This window comes from Rousettus aegyptiacus, unplaced genomic scaffold, assembly GCF_014176215.1.
Source record: "Rousettus aegyptiacus isolate mRouAeg1 unplaced genomic scaffold, mRouAeg1.p scaffold_m13_p_2, whole genome shotgun sequence".
In the NCBI taxonomy this organism is placed as follows: domain Eukaryota; kingdom Metazoa; phylum Chordata; class Mammalia; order Chiroptera; family Pteropodidae; genus Rousettus; species Rousettus aegyptiacus.
In genome coordinates this window covers 129,243,868-129,261,099 of record NW_023416295.1, presented here as the reverse complement: position 1 = coordinate 129,261,099, position 17,232 = coordinate 129,243,868, and the positions used below count along the sequence as shown (strand labels likewise).

The 17,232-nt window shown below is 49.1% G+C and overlaps 1 protein-coding gene across 1 annotated transcript; it reads right to left on the bottom strand.

Moving 5' to 3' along the window:
• Positions 1–3,409: 3,409 nt before the first annotated feature.
• KRT82 (keratin 82) lies at positions 3,410–15,100 on the bottom strand. The gene is made up of 9 exons (XM_016142566.2): positions 14,696–15,100; positions 12,695–12,903; positions 10,255–10,315; positions 9,485–9,580; positions 8,940–9,104; positions 6,188–6,313; positions 4,453–4,673; positions 4,192–4,223; positions 3,410–3,651 (listed from the first exon to the last, which is right to left on the bottom strand). The coding sequence occupies exons 1-9, from the start codon at positions 15,098–15,100 to the stop codon at positions 3,410–3,412; spliced, it is 1,557 nt and encodes a 518-aa protein (XP_015998052.2).
• Positions 15,101–17,232: the final 2,132 nt, after the last annotated feature.

Below are 17,232 nucleotides of genomic sequence, written 5' to 3'. Positions count from 1 at the left end.
GTGTAACCCCACTACTGGGTTAAGTCGTGCCTGGTAGATGGTTCCAGATAGCCTCCTCTTCCCAGGGTCCTGGGCACACCTGAGTGAGAAGCCCCAAAGGGATGGTCACCAGGCCCAAACCCACTTCACAGTGAGGGTGGGGGAATCTGTTCTCTCTCTCTTCCTTTATTTTAATGGGGTGTTTCCTGGGCCTCAAGCACTCATCTATGAGATAGAGGCAAGGTGGTCTGTTGGAATTTCTCAGACCAGAGAGTCCTTGGAGTTTTCAGAGCTTTGAGTTATTAATCAGCAAGGGGCTTAGCTGGCTCTAGGGCCAAGTCCAGAGTGACAGGACTTCAACTGGGAACTGAAGCTGTGTGGCTCCATTGTTCTGTCCCCTCCTTTTCCGTGTGTGGATGTGCGTCTCTGAATCACACACTCTCTGGCTCATAGCTGCTGATCCCTCATCCTGGAACACCCTCTGTGCCTCCCTCCCCCGAGTTCTGCTGTCCTTCAGGATCCAGCTTGCCTGCCCCTCCTCCTGGGGGCCTTCCTGAGGTCTGTGAGTAGGGCGGGACTCCCTTCACGACAATGCTTGCATCTGTAATAGCCTGTTCCAGATGTGTATTCCCTTCTATTTATTGTTGAGTTATATTTCACATACTATATAATTCACTCATTTTAAAATGTATAACTCAGCAATTTTAGTATTTTCCTATATATGTGGAACCATCACAACAGTCAGTTTTAGAACAGTTTCGTCACCTCATAAAGAAAACTTTAGTTATCACATACACCCCCAACCCCATCTTCTCCCTCCAGTCCTAAGCAACCACACTAATCTTCTTTCTGTCTCTATAGATTTCTATATTCGGGACTTTCATATGAAGGAAGTCATATACTATGTGGTCTTTGTACCTGACTTCTTTTACCTACCATGAGACCTTTGAGGCTCATCCATGTTGTAGCATGTATCAGTACTTCATTCCTTTTGATGACCAAATAACATTCCCTTGTATGGATATGCCACATTTTGATTATTCATTTGTTTGTTGATGGACATTTGAGTTGTTTCCACTTTTTGTCTTGTGAATAGTGCTGCTGTGAACATCCACATACACGTTTTGTGTGGACATGCATTTTTATTTTTCTTGGGTATATACCTAGGAGGAGGATTTCTAGGTCACATGGTAACTCTGTGTTTAACATTTGAGTACCTGCAGACTATTTTTCAAAGTGTCTGCGCTTGTTTACAGCTCCTATAAGGGGCTCTAGGTACTGTGTCTACTGCGCCTCCTGGGTAAGTCGGCCCTGGCTGGGGCTTCCTTGTTCACCACCCTGTCACCAGCCCCTGGGTGGTCTGATGCATAGCAGGTGCTTGATAAATACATATTGAGTGAATGAGTGAATGGATGGGTTCTTTTGAATTTGCTGTCCACAAATCCATAACCCTAGACTTTCATTTAGACTCTGTCTTTACAATCTTCTCTGTGAATCTTTCTCTAACTCCTTTGTGGGCAAAATCGTGAGCTGGTTTTTCTGTCTTCCCATACTCCCTGGCTCTCATTAATGACTCTTCTGTGAGGCCAAGAGTCCCTCCAGGGCTCAGAGGGTGTCTTAGTCACCTCTGTATCACCAGCTTCTCGCGAAGGGCTTGACATCAAGTAGATGCTCTGTGTGGGGCTGTGGTGGAAGGGTAGTTGCACCCAAGTGCTCAGGAGAGGGGATCACAAGGCGGAGTTTGTGGTGGGGAGTTGTTTCAGGGGATCAGTTATGCAACAGGGTGGGTATCAGGGCCCCACAGGGGGCGAAACTGTTGTTACCAAGTCTCATCTGCAGCTCTTGGGGCCCCTAAGAAGGAGAAGAGACTAGAGGTTTCCCTGCCCTTGCTGGGCTGCCATCCATCTTCACTGCTTCCCCCAGGTTGTAGATGTCCTGCAGTGAGACTGGGTCCAGGATAGGGAGGCAGAGCCCAGGGCTTGGATGCTGCTAACAAATTATAGACATACATGATAGGGAACCCCAAGAACTTCCTTGAGGCTATGTGCAATAGGCATGTGTTTTTTAAAGTGACAAGTGACTTGTAAACTATTGGGGTGTGATGTGCAGTTTTTAAGTGCAGTTTGATTGGATCCACGTTTATTTACACGCCACTTACAAATCATTCATATGTAGTGTTCCCACTTGGGTAATAACATTTATTTCCACTCCCAGGCCCCTCAGCTTCCAGCCCCCGAAGGCTGCTCATAAGAGGTTCCTCCTCTCATACCCCACAGAGCAGGTTGAATAATCCTGATTCCTGTAGCCTATGACCAGTAAGTTTATTGGGAACAGACAAGCCCAGAGACTCTTGGCAGAGATAGGATCCCTGGGAGGACAGGGCTTCGGGAGATGCAGCAGTAGGGGTGGGGCCTCGGGGAGGGGAAAGGGGTGGGAGAGATGGGACCAGCCTAGCACCTTTCTCTCCTTCCCAAACTCTGAACCAGAGCCTTCAAGTCTGTTGAGGCAACCCCTCATCACTGTGGCCAGAAAAATACTTTCGTATCAGACCCAAAGCAAGAAGTAGAAAGAGGGAATAGGAATTGCATAGCTATGTACAGAAGGTGGGGGTGGGGCTTGAGTCCATTGAGCAAATAATGTCAGGTCTTGATTGTCCCTCTGTCCAGATCATCCCATGTCCCCTTGCCTTTGTTCTAGGCATGTTTCTATCTTCAGTTGACCAATATGATCTCAGGAAAAAGACGTATTTTCATAGTGTGAGTTCAACACCTCTGAGCAGGTAAATCTACTGCCACCTGTTTATTCTATGTGCTAACTGAGAGGACCATGAACAGGTCCTAAGTGATCCTGAAATCCTGGCCTGGGGCTTCAGAATTCAGAATGGGGTTTTGGGATGTCTCCTTTTGACATTTGTAATAGTGAATGTTTTAGTAAGGTGTTAAAAAAATTCACTTTTCTTAGGTACATGAGAATCAGAGGTAAGGGAGGTAGGGAACCTCCAGGGGTCAGGGTAAGCTAACATTGTGGGGAAACTTCTGTGAGATAATCCACAAAGCAGAACATCAGTGATGTGCCCATTTGGGCTTCTCATCTGGAAGAGAAGTGGTTGGTGGCTATTGCCATTCTCTTGGCCACTCTAGGGCCTGACTGTCAGCAGTCCAGGGGAAACAGGCAATGCATTCTCTTTCTTTGCATACTACTCCCACCCCCAGGGCCTAGCTCAAGGTCTGCATACAGCTAAGTGAATAGTGACTAGAAGATATGAATGGACCAGAGGAATGGCTTCCAGTGAAAACTCAAGGGAAACCTAAGGTCAGTACAGGAAGATGGGGTTTTAGACTCTCCTGGTCTTCTGCCCTGGTAGGCTGGGCAATATCCAGGTGGAGGGGCTGGTGCACTGTCCCCTGGGCTTCCAGCCTCTGGGGTGGTGCTAACACTTGTGGCAGGAGGAGCCGCCCCCAGTCCCTAGCTTCACGCTGGAGCTCTGCCCGCTCCGGAAGCCCAGGAGCCCCTGGGGCTCACAGGGGACATAGAGTTCACTGGTTCCCACAACACTGCAGCCCCCACTGCTCTTGAGGACACTGGTGCCCCCTGGGCAATACTCGGTCCTCAGCATGGGCGTGCTGACCACACATGGCTCGTACAAGACAGCACCTTTTGAGCTGCTCACAGCTGCAGGAACAAGAAAAAAGGATCAGGGCTCTGTGTGGCTCTAAGGGCATTGCCCTGAACTGTCTCAGCCAGGCTGTGCCCCCTACGTGCAGCCGCTCACCTCTAATGGCCCCCTGCCCCAATTACTAACTTCCATGTCTCCCACCATAACCACAAAGTGCTTACTGGGTCCCCATGTGCCTCCCCTCTTTGCCTGGAACCTTGGCTTCTGCTTCACCCTTTCTCAGTGTCTACTTGTGTTTACTCAGTGTCTACTTCAAATCCTCTTTCTCCAGAAAAGCATCTCCTTGTCAGTATGGTTCATTGCAGCTTCTGGGCCCTAAAGCGCTGAAACCATCATGCATATCTGTCCTCATTCTGACTCCCAAAGACTTGGGTAGCCCTGCAGGAGACCGTTCCCTCTGACCAGGAGCTCCCAGCAGACAGAAGCCCTCCTCTGCGGTGGGGAAGCATGCTGAGGTCTGGGCAGGGGTGCTGTGGCCTATGTTGGGTTCATCAGCCTCACAACCCCAGATCCCTTGGGGAGTGCTCATTACTCACAGATATTCACCGGCCCAATGCCTTCGCACAGCCTGGAGTGAGAGGGAAAAAAAAAGACATGAGGTAATCGCATCAAAGAGAACGAGTCTGATTGGTGTGCAACACCCCCTTTCTCCTGCCTGCACCGCGGGTCTTGTTCATGAGGAGGGTCTGCGACTATATGCTGTTCTGGATTTTCCATGACTGCGAGATGAGCAGGGGCAGCAGCAGCAACCAGAGGGCAGGAGAACACACACGCTTGGGGGTTCATGCTTGACTAACCTGTGCTCCTCGCCCTCCAGCAGGTGCCTGTAGGTGGCGATCTCAATGTCCAGGCCCAGCTTGGAGTTCATCACCTCCTGGTACTCCCTGAGCAGGCAGGCCATGTCCTGCTTGGCCTTCTGCAGAGCCTCCTCCAGACCCGTCAGCTTGCACTTGGCATCGTTGAGGGCTGCCTCACCCTGCTGCTCTGCCTGGGAGACTGCAGCCTCCAGTTTGCAGCGCTGGAGGAGAGGGCATAGAAGACATTATTGGGGGCCCCTGGAGCCTTAGGTTGACTGTCAGAACAACAGAGAAAACATAGTCATTGTGAAGTAATAGAAAATACATTTATATATTGGTCTCTGCCTCTAGTGTTGGGCATAGAACTCCTAAAACCCTTGTAATTTTCGAAGTAATAAGAGCACTAGGAGCATCTTTGGTTCTAATATTTGATCTTTGACCCCTGTTCCTGACACAGATTTTTTAAATCCCCTGGAATTTCCTTGGTGATAGCAAGGTCTTTTGTTCTAATGAGGTGGCTCTGTGTGGACTCCTGGATAACTTGGATGGGGACTAAGTCACCAGAAAGACCAAGCCATGATTAGAGGCTTGAGATTTTCAGCCCTGCACCCTATGCTCCAGGGAAGGCACATGGGCTGGAAATAGAGTTAATGATTTATCATGCCCATGTGAGGAGGCCTCCATCAAATCCCAATGGTACGGGGTTTGGAGAGCTTCTAGGTGGGTGAACGTGTGTAGGTGTTGAGAGAGTGGTGTGCCCAGAAGGCACTGAAGTGTGGCGCCCCTCCGCCCGTGCCTTGCCTTACTCATCGCTCCCATAGGATGTTCATCTGTATCCTTTATCACATCTTTTATAACAAACTAGTGAACAGCACATAAACTGTTTTCCTGAGTTCTGTGAGCCGTTCTAGCAAATTAACCCAAGGAAGGGGGTTCCAATTTACAGCAGATTGGTCAGAAGCTCAGGTCAAAACCTTGCTCGTGATTGGCATCTGAAGTGGGGCAGTCTTGTGGAACAGCCCTTAACCTGTGGGATCTGATTCTATTCCCAACTGGTGCCTCAGAATTGATTGGTGTGGGAAAAACCCGCATATCTGGTATCAGAAGTGTGGTGAGTATGGTAGTAGTGTCAGAGTAAAGGAGAGACACTGGGTGAAGAGTCACATTTTCTTACAGTTTTGGTTACATGGCAGATTCAAATCTGCTGTGGGTTTCATCCTAGGATGGTGACTTCTAGTTCCTCTGGGGGACTGGGACCAGTTCTCCTGTCTATAAGACCTCAAGAAGACCTGAGAGTTTCTCTTAGATATGCTCAACAATTTCTTCAGGGCTAATAGATTTTAAGTGTCTGACTGGTCTTCACTAACCTTGGAGAACAAAGTGTATCTGATTTTATGAACTCTGCAGAGTCACTTTGAATTTAAAGATCATAGAATTATAGTCTTTAGGTTTAAAGGGACAATGGAGACTTTTCTATGCTCCCATCTACGATCTACTTGCTATTTCATTTTTGACAATAAGTCATTTGGCCTCTGGGGGACCTTGCCATTTCCTGAGGCTGCTCCTCCTGTGGTCGGTCAGCTCTTTTATAGAAAGGTCTTCACCCTCTGAATCGAGGCAGCATAAGTTTACTCCTTCTTCAACAGCACTTCTGGGGAGGGTGAACCCACCCCTCATGACCAGGCAATGGGTCATCCCGGGATGGGCCCTCATAACAAGGTCTTTCTGGCCTCACCTGGGCTTTGACGTTCTCAATTTCTTGCTGCAGCCGCTGGATCAGCTTGTTCATTTCCAGGATCTCGTTCTTGTGGTTGCGGAGGTTGTCACAGTGGTTCCCTGCAGTCAGCCGCAGCTCCTCATACTGTGGGGACCTAGAGGTCAGAGCTATGACACCCGCCGCTGTGGCTCCTTCTAACCCCCTTTCTCACTGTCCCGCATCTCTCCTCCCACGACTTCCTGACTCAGGTGCTCTCTAGATTCTTACACTTTTCTACTCTCTACCCCCCTTCCATTTCTGGTTAATTTTGTGGTCCTTTTCTGGAATGCTCCTAATTCTCTTCTCACCTCCCAACCCTGAACAGTGAGGCTCATTACATTCTTCTCCAAGCTCCTCTCTCTGCTTAGCTGTTCTGTGTTTTGTTCTTTTCTCTCTTCCTTAGAGCCTATCTGTGTATTACCTGAGGGCTCCGTCCCTTTTAGATGCCCTGGGACCTCAGAAGGGGTTTCTGTGCTCAGCCTAGAATGACTAATAGGCCAAGATGAAAGACAAATCATGTCTGCCCCCAGGGTGACAAAGTTTGTATGTTTCTCCAAAACAATTGAAAAAGAAATGCAATGTTTCTTCATATCTTGGCTTAACACTTCTTTCTTTTTTTTTTTACATTTGCAACTCTGAAGCCAAGTTCTGTATAGTGTGTTATGAAGTACATTTATAGACTTTTGAAAATTAGCCAACTTTAGATTTTCTGCACATAATGGATGGGAGCATTTTGCACAGAAAATGCAAAACAAGAGATAAGCACAAATCCCTCTCTTTGGCCCTTTGGTTATTTGGTTATTGTGTGAAAGCCTATAGTTGCTTAATTGATATCCACTCTTTTCTTCTGCAAACAGAATTCTGCTTTTGTTTGGTGTGGCAATGAGCCCAGATAAGAGCATATTGCTCAGCCTTCTCATCAGTGAGATCTATGGCCCTTGCTGCTAGGGTTTCCAGGAAAGCTTTTTGAAGTAGGCAATGACTCAGTTGGCATGTTTCTTTCACCTTCTGTTCTTCTTCCTGCCTGGAATGAGCATGCGAAATTGGTGTTATGGCAGCCATCTTGAGACATGAAGCAACCATGAGGATTACAACAATGCAAAGGATGGAGAGCAGAAAGCTAGAAGATGCCTATGTCCCTGATGGTGACATAGAACCTGGCATGGCAGTCTATTTCTGAACGTTGACTTACTTGAGAAAAAAGTGAAAACTAGATTGTTTTAACTATCCTTTTTTTCTTTTCTTTTTTAAAATTTTCTGATCCTCACAGCTAAATACAATCCTTAAATAATAGAGTTTTCTTTCTGGTTCTGATTTAGGAAGATGGGTAACTGATGTTGTTTTTCCTGAGCCCACCTGACTGATGGGTGGCCCAGGGGGGCAACAGGAGGAGGGGCCAGCTGTGGCGAAACCTGTTGTGGATGGGCTACAGACTGCGTCACAAGGGACTGACTCCAGGCCAGGGTTTTGACATCTTTGGTCACCACAGATCTCCAGACAATGCGCACAGCACTATTTGGAGGAACTCCCTGGGCAGTGGTACCTACTGTATTCAGGAAAATTTCCAAAGTACTCATCTCAGCTCTGTACATCTGCTGTGGTCTGACCCCATGTTACCTTCCAGCCCCATCTCCTTCATGGATGGCACTTCACACTGCGCACCACACTGTCATGTTTCTGCATCCTGGCTCCTGCTGCCGCTCAGCTAGACACACCTTTCCTCCATACTCTGATTACTGATATTGTACTTGGCCTTCCAGCTCCAGGCCAGTGCCCCTGCCTTTGCAGACACATTTGTTCCTTAAGTCATCACACTCCTTTAGCCTGATGCTCCTCCTTAGCAGTCGCTTCATGCTACCTTGTTTTCCTGTTTATTTGGTCACGCATTTCTCACTCTGTGGACTGTAATCTCTTCGAGCACAAGGATGGTCTGACTCCTAGTATCCTTGTGGTGCCACACACCTCAGAGTAAGGCCATCCTTTCCTGGCTACCTTTTTAAAAACCATATTCCCACAGCACTCCCAGTGCTTTACCTTGACTTATTTTCTCCACAGCACGCATCTCCATCTAACATACCTGTACTTATTTGTCTCGTTTGTTGTCTGTCCCTCCCCTGCCCCTGCCTCTAGAATGAGTGACATAAGGGCAGGGATTGCTGTCTGTTGTTCTCTGCTGGAATCTAGCACCTAGAATGGTGCTTGGCACATGATGGAGGCTCCAGAATCAGTTGTTGAATAAATGAACGAATGATGCCTTTCACAGATAAAGCCGATGAGACTGAGATGATAATATTGGTTAAATCAAATTGCCCTTTGGGGGCACCAATTGCCCTCCCAGCAAGCCCCTAATTACCTAAGTCTGGGGCTACCTTAATCGCCCTTTTTTCCCACTATTAGTAAGCACTCCATGCCATTAGCCTCCTCTGATGCCTTGAAGCCCAGGGCTCTCTTTTCCATCATTGCCAATTAGTATTCCTTGAATTCATTTCCAGGAAGGCTGTGGGTAAATAAAGCTGGGACACCTTGGCATCCTGATGACAGACTGGAGCTGTCTGTGAAGTCCATTCCTACATTCTCTGCAGGCACTTGGCCTGGGGCCTGGCAGAAATGACAGCGGCTGGAGTTTATGGGGTTCCCTGTTTCTGTGATGTGGGAAGACCCTCTCATTATCCCTTATCCACTTTCTGGGTGAGAGTGGGCCTGGGGACCCCATTCCCCACCCAGGCCTCACCCGGCACTGATACCAGGCCTCTGCTTCAGCTTTGCTGCGGCTGGCGATTTCATCATACTGGGCCTTGATTTCAGCAATGATGCCATCCACGTCCAGCACCCGGCTGTTATCCATCTTCACTATAATGGAGGTCTCTGAGATCTGAGACTGGAGCAGGCAGATCTCCTGCGGGTAGGGTGAGGATAGGTGAGATTTTTGAGGATAAAGCAGGAGAACCTCCTCTGACCTTCCCATAACAGTTTTGCACAGGACTTTGCCATAGTTGTCTCGAGCCTTCAGTCGCCAGCCTGCTTCCCATCTCCCACCCTCTAGTTACACAGAGACCCAAGAGCTGAGAGCTGAATGATCTGAATTCAGGGGGGGTGGGGGTGGGGGTGGAGGGTCTCATTACCTGAGAACCAGCTATCCCATACTGATTTCTTCACATGCTCACTTTTTAATCTGCTTGCCCTAAAACATACAACTGGGCCAGAGCTTTCCCACCCCATCATCTTCACAGAACTGGCCCCTGCTCTGCCACCTGAGGGTAGCGTGGCTGCAGGTACCTCCTCATACAGGCCTTTCAGGAAGTCGATCTCCTGGACCAGAGCCTCCACGTTTGTCTCCAGGTCAGCCTTCATCAAGAAGGCTGTGTCCACATCCTGCAATCAGAGAGATGACAACCATAACCCAGGGCTGGGGAACATGGGAGGGCCACCCCTTCTTCCAGCTGGACCATTCCTAGCAAGTGGGTGGCAGATGGCAGATCTTGGACCAATTTTTCTTCATTTAAGCCCATGCGAAAGTGAAGGGGTCACAAAGCCAAGGATGGAGAGAGGGGTTCCCAGCCCTAGGACCCCATGCCTGGACCTGGCACCCTGTTGGGGAAGGATTGGAGGGGAACAGAATTTAAAGGAGCCTTGAATGCAGTTTCTCAGAGCTCAATGTGTGGGGCTCAGGCCAGGAAATACCTTGCTATCTGTCTGAGGAACGATGGCAATCATTTTCCCCTTTTGGGGTTTGAGTCAGAGTTTTTGTTTTGCCTTTGATTTGGCTGTACCACATTTCCAGCTTCTTGGGCAGGTGTAGACACAACCCTAACAAGCTTTACCCACATGGGTTGGGAGATGGAGGCCAGGTCAGTCACTGCCTTAGGAAGGGGTGTAGGACGCCGGCCCTCCTCTTTCCCAGGATCACCAGGGCTGGCACCGTGGTCTGAGGGGTGAGAGACCCTTCTGCAGGTGGGTGTGCTGCAGACACGTTTGGGCCCGAGTGTTCCAAGGCCAGCTGGGCCAGCCCAGGGGGCCTCCTCCCTCCCCGTGTCACCCTCCCTCACCTTTTTCAAGGCAACAAACTCGTTCTCCGCACAGGGCCTCAGGGACAACTCCTCTTCATACCTGATGGAATGGTGGGAAAAAATGTTTCCAGCAGCTTGTGGGATTTGGAAGGGGCCTTGGTATCAGGCCTGAGGAAGGGGACCTTTGCAGGGCAAATCTGCCTCTCACCGACCAGATGCCCTAAGGAGTCACCAGGTGCAGCCCCTGTCTCTGGACACCTCCAGCTCCTCTAGCCAGTCAAGATAGGTGATTATTAGTATAGGCTCTCACTGGCCACTTTGCCAGTTTATCCACCTCTCCACTCCCCCTTAGCCTGGTCCCGTGATGAATCATCCTCTGGGAAGTCCTTCTTAAGGCTACCTTCATTCTGTCTTGCTGCTAAGAAAGCTCACTTCATCTGGTCATTTCCTCTGGGAAGGTGGCAAAAAGCTGGCTGCCTATTGCTGGCACAGCTGTCTTTTCTGAGTTGTTCTGAGAGTTGGCTGCACCCCATGCCCTCCTCACCAGGAGAGTCCTGAGCCTAGCCCCTACCTGCAGCTCAGTTGCAGAGGTAGCAATTACCCACTTTACCAGACCCATAGACATAGTCCAGACACTGCCTATTTCCTCTAGGCTTCATGCTCACCCACTCACTACCCCGCTAAGGGAACAGAATCGGGGTCAGGAGGTTCATTTGGCCAGAATGACTCAGTTCGAAGAGCAACATCAATCCATTAAAAGCTTCACTGTGCTTCCTGACTCCTATCCTTCCTTTTCCCAGCAGAACTCTGCCATGGCATGAGCAGTGGATGCTGAAGCCTACAGCCTGGGTTCAAATCCTGGCTCATCACGTGCTAGTGGTGTGTCTTTGAGTAATTGATTTGGCCTTTCTGTGCCTCGGTTTCATGATCTGTAGAATGAGGACAACACTAGTCCTGCCTCATGGGGCTGTTGTGAGTTAACATAGCACATGAGTTGATATCTGCAAAGGTCTGGGCCTGGCATAAGGTACATACTGTGTAAGTGTTAGCTATTATTGTTAAAATACCATTCAATCACCTTCTTCTCCCATTGTCCCACTTTTAAAGTCCAGAGTCCTCATCTTGAGCTGCAAGCCATGTCTCCTGACCATCTGGTGTCTTACCCCTCAAAAAGGCATTGCTCCTGCTGAGACGGCTGGCCTTTGCCCCTCCCACAGCCTCATGACATCTCACCTGTCACAATCTGCTTGAGTCCTTTGCTCTCACTTGGCATACTCTGGCCCTTCCTTGTCACCTATTCCTGGCCCTTCTCCTTTTCCAGGGTCTACTCTGGACTCTTCTGTTTTAAGAACCAACTGGTATGAAGCATGTCCTTCAAGGCCCGGAACAAATGGCATCTCCCTCAGGAAGCCTTTCTGGCCCCTGCTGCTCTCTCACTCTCTTGGGATTCTTCTCCCCTGCTGCTCTGTGCTACCTTGTAGCTGTTGTTCTGTGCATCTCAAGGGAAGGAGCCAGCCTTTTCCAAAACCACAGGTAGGCATGGGGTTGACACCTGCAGCATTAGCATTTCCCACGTGGCTCTACTCCACTGACTCACATTTCTCATGAATCGTTGCTCTCAGCATGTTCACATTGTTTCTTGTCAATCAAAATGTGTCTCTCCTAACCCTTCCCCACCAACATGTGCTCCTACAGGATCCTGGGCCCAGAGAGACCCACCTAGGATCATGAGTCAATTTTTCTGGGCCTCAGCTTCTCGTAAGCACTGGATCTACTAGCCTTCAAGCTCTTCATTAACATATGCTTATCAACTACCTTCTGCCCCCTGAGTCAGGCCTGAGCTGCAGGTCTAGCAGGCTATAGAAACTTCACCACAAAGAACTGAGAGGGGAGTCAAGGGAGACAGAGGACCTGATAGTGAGAGGAGGAGTGGTGACTTGCAGCTGTGACTGGGGGATTAGAGAAGCCAGAAGTCATGAAGTGAGAGAAAATATGAGATATATTAGCCTGGATATGGTTCAAAGAGATGCTGAGAGGGAGCTTATCAGAAGAAGGGACAGGGAGAGAAAAGGCTTGGAGAAAAGAGGGTTTGGGGATCTGTTTGGGAAATAAGAATTTAAGAAATGCAAAGGATTGGTGGAAGATAGGGCAGAACAGATGGTTTAGAGCAGAGCCCTGGAATGCCAGAAATGGCATTGGAAAAATTTTGTTTTACATTGAGGGGGAGAATGAAGGCCTTCCTTAGGCAGGAGGTAAGAAAGGAGATGAAGACACATACACAATTTCAGAGCTTTTATCATGGCCAAATGGACAGTATCCTAGATGCTCTGCCTATGTTATCCACCCTCGTTATTCTGCCATTGAATGAACTAAGTTCTAGGCTTCCCTAAAACTTTTTATAGATGGGGAGACTGAGACCCAGGTTGTTTACACAGCTTACCCTGGGTCCCCTGGTGGAATGAAAGGGAAACAAACTTACTTTTTCTTGTATCCCTCCAGCGTGCCCTGGAGGCTGCTGAGCTCCGACTCTAGCCTGGCCCGGTCCCCAGCTACACAATCCAGCTGCCTCCGGAGGGTGCATATGTAGGCCTCGAAGATGGGCTCTATGTTGCTCTGGCAGCACCTCTGCTGCTGCATGAAGTTCCATTTGGTCTCCAGCAGCTTGTTCTTCTGCTCCAGGAACCGAACCTGCAGCCAAGAGCAGGATGTTACTGGGCAGCTGGGACCCTGGAGACTATGGCTTGAAGAGAGTAAATGGTGGTGGGGGTAGTGGAATCAGTTTCTGCTCTCTCTCCTGACACACTGTTGCCAATACGCTAGAATTTACAAGTTAAGGTCTCTGCATAGACTGGTACCTGAAGTTGTGTCTCTTGGGTTTCCCCTGTCTCGGGGAGCTTATAGGACCCACCTTACACACTGGGCTTGCCATAAAGCTTGGGGCAGGTCCTCCTTCCAGCCCTGCCTGCCTGCCTCCCACTAGCTTTGTAAACTTGACCAGGCCAGCCTGTCCCTTTAAGCCTTGCTTTCTTTCCTAAAGCTCCTACTTGGAGTTGTGCCTGGGAAGCACTTTTCAGGTCATCGTACTGAAGTAAGCAGGTGACATTATACCCAGGAGGAGTTGGGCTTTCTTCAGTTATAGCCTGGAGACACTCAGGGGAGAAGGGCAGATCAAAGGCTCTATCCCAGGACTTTAAGCTCTTTTCATGGACTCTGTTCCATGTTGCATGGCTATGTGCAAAAGAAGTCCCTGTCACAGTAATGTGGAGAGCTACTGGCCCACCTCCTCCATTTTTATGCCTTGGAAACCAAGAATAGGAGAAGCCGAGTGAGTCACTGGCAGAGGGAACATGGTCTCCATTCCTCACCCTGGGATTTTCCATATTGTGCATTGTCTCTCAAGAAAACTGCAGAGGAAGAAAATGTTGTCCTGATTCTGGTTAATGGCCATGTCACCGGGAAGCTCTCAGCCTCACGAAGGTTGCTGTGATATTGCTGACAGTCAGGGCCCACATTGTTAAAATGAATCTACAACCAGAACTTAAGAGCTTTCAAAACTAAACTACAAGTGTAACAGTTTCCATTTTAAAACAAGTTCCTTTTTGGAGCACTTTTGCATATATTACCTCCTTTCATCTTCCCACCCTCATCTCCTTTCCCTCCGGGCAGCAGGGTCACTGAGGCTGAGAGGTGAGTGGTTTACACAAGACCTCAGGGTAACAGTCAGGAGTGGGACCAACGCCAGGGTCCAGGTCTCCTGAATTCTGGCCCAAGACTCTTTGCCCTAAATCTTGAGATCGCCAGAAACACTGACTCAGTCCTTGATGTGTATTCTAACCCCAAGAAACTTTCTGGGGTGTGGGGACAGGCCCAGAGACAGCTGAGGATGGCAAGCCAGTTCGGCACCTTCCAAAGGCAGCATGTCCCCTTTCTCTGAAGGCTTTTAGAGCTGTGGTTCTGGGGTTGACAGATGTAAGACTTTGGTCACAATCACCTTGTGTCCCTAGCTCTGACTGGTCCACCTGCTCATCTCTGACCTGACGGCAAATTTCATGGTTATAGTACTCATTCCCATCTCTAGTCTCAAGGGTCTCACCTTAGCTCAGGCACTCAGAAAGTGGGTCTTGTTAAAATCTCACCAGAAAAAGCAGTTCTCTGCATCTTAGTTTGTCCCTTTCAATATTTATCATTGCTTTGGAAGTTCCTCTTATAGCTTGACCTTAGGCAACCTTGGTGAATTTATCAGATAATATCCAGAGAGAGATGACATATTAAAAAAAAAAAATAAAAGAACTAACAAACAGGAATGTTTAGTGCTGAGCCTGATCTAACCAGCTGTCAACATTAGTGGTCATGAGTGAAGGAGAAACCAATAGATGAACTATTGGTTCTCTATTGTCAGTCTCTTTCTGCTCCCCTGGACCAGACACAAGGTGTTCTCTGCATCCCATGGTCCTGGACCACTGGGATCTCTCTCACTTACCTTATTGATAAAGGATGCAAAGCGGTTATTGAGGCACTTGATCTGCTCCTTCTCGTCCCTCTTTACCCTCTGCACAGTCGGGTCGATCTCTAGCTCAAGTGGGACCAGTAGGCTCTCATTGATGGTGACAGGGGTGATGCATGCAGAAGACCCACAGGCGGCCCCCACTCGGTATCCGAAGCCAGGGAGGCTACACCTAGAGGCAACCCGGGGCCTCCCAAAGCCCACGTTGCACAAGCTCCGTGAGCCAAGGCAGCCCAGGATGCGTAGGCCCCCTGCACCTCCGGGCTGGCATGGCCCTTTGCTCACTGCATAGTGGGTGACCATCCGGGGCAGTATTGCTGAGCAGGAGCTGAAGCTCCGACTGCCGCATCTGGAGCCCTGATGGAAGGAACGGCAGGACATGGCAGGAGAGAAAGGCAGAGAGACAGGCCCTGGTGGGGAGAGCAAGAGCTATCAAGTCAGCTTAGCTCTCACCCTTTTATCTGGTAGGGGGATGGAGGGCTGAGCTGGGTCAAACCCCCAGTCACCATAAAATCGGGTTTATGAGCTTGGAAGATTGGCTGCTCTAAGTGCCCAGGTGGATAATTAGGGTAGCTAAGAGCAGAGGGAAGAAGCTAATGGTCAGTGCTGGTGGGCGCTATAAAAGTCCTTCCTTCCTTGTTTATGGGAGTGATGAAAGGGGCCAACCAGACAGATATGTTTGGCATATTTAGTGGCTTAGCCTCAAGGAAAGGGAGAGTTGGGACTTTATGCCATTTTATAAGAGAGAAGGCATGAATTATATTCCCTGGCTGCCCTGGGATTAGAGGCCAACTTAGATATGCTTGAGGATGCTCAATTTCCTCAAGGCTGTTTTTATGTGTTTCTGCAGATGCTCCAGATCCAAGTGCCCTCCATGAGCTCCTAGGTGATCCTAGGAGCAACCAGGGAGGAAGGCTTTTGGGTGAGAGAAGCTTTCCTAAGCATGCTGGGCCTTGCCCATTCTCAGGACAGGGAGGGTCCCGGCTCTGCCTTAGCTAACTCCTACCCCTAATAGGAGGCATGAGGTAGTAGGCTCTAGGTATAGTGTCTTTCCTGCAGGGAACTTTTAGTCCAGAAAGGCCTCAGGGAACTTAAGAGGAGATGCCTTGTGCTTGAGAAGAAGAGAGGAAGACTCTTTGCCCCCCAAAACGGGCATTGTTGTCAGCTATTAGTCAGGGTTACATGTTCTATTCCTTTCTCTTCCTTTCCACCCCATCCTGAGCCTCAGGTAGACAGAGTCTTTTATGGCCTGAGGACATTTCTGGGGACAATTGCTATCCTCAGGAATTGTTCAGGTGTATGCGGGGAAACAGCTCTTCTCCCCCAGCATGCAAGTCACAGCTCTTTGGAGCTCACCCCCTACCCACGCCCCATTCTGTTCCCTCCTCCTTTCCATCAGCCTCATCAGTGAAAATGCCACTGTGGCTGATAGTCTTTCCTTTCCATACTGTGACTTTTTCTCAGGTCAGACTTAACTCAATAATAATAATAGTAATAATATTTATTGAGTGCTTTCTATGTGCTGGGACTATCCTGAGCTCTACATTCATTATCATATTTAATTGTTATTATGACAACCATGATTAATTTCTCATTTATAGACAAGGAAAACGAGGAGCAGAGTGGTTCAGTAACTCCCCCAAGCTACCCAGCTTGTCCATGACAAGGCTGGGATTCAATCTCATTCTTCCTGAGGTCGCCATGCTCTGCTGCTCCAGTGGAGAGAAGCCTGCATTAGGAATTAGGGGTTTGCTGCCAACATATGGTATGTCTTCTCTGTTCCTTGGCTTCCCCACCTATAGATTAGGAGACCGGAACTCAAATGTTTTTTAGTGCTTGGAAATTCTCAATCTAACTGTGACATTTCACAAAGTCTCCTCTTGCAGAGTCTTGACTCTGGGTCCTAGCATACTGGGGAGGGAAGATTGGGGCTGGGGGAGAGGTGGGGGTATAATAAGAGACCATGGGTGACGGTGGGGTGAATTGGGGTCCTGTTGCATGATGCAGGGGAAAGGGATTGTCCGTGTGTCCTGGAGGAAGCATCACAGATCTGGGCCCTGGAGATGCTGTTAGTGGTGATGGTGACACTAAGAAGTCAGACCAGAGAGTGGACCTGTCCAGACTCCTGCAGGAGGGAGTTAATGAAATAGTGGGCAGACCTGGAGGGCAGGGCTCGCTGGGGAGATATGGACTTGGGAGATCATCCCCGCCACATCCAGGCCAGAGCATGATCTCAATGGCTATGTTGGGCTCCCGGGAGCCCAAGACCAGAGCCTGGGAGCAGAGAGTGTGATGGTTCATTAGATTCATTGTGGGTGGATGGCACCTTCTCCCAGAAAACACCAGTTCCAAGGTGCCCTCTGGGTGTGAGACAGGACACAGACTCAGTCAAGACTTAGAGAGCTCGGTGACATTTTATTGAAGCTATTTCAGGAAATAGGCAGGCGCAGGAAGCAGGCAGTTGGGAAGGGTTTGAAACGATCAGAGCAGGAGTAGCTTTTTTCCAAAGTAGC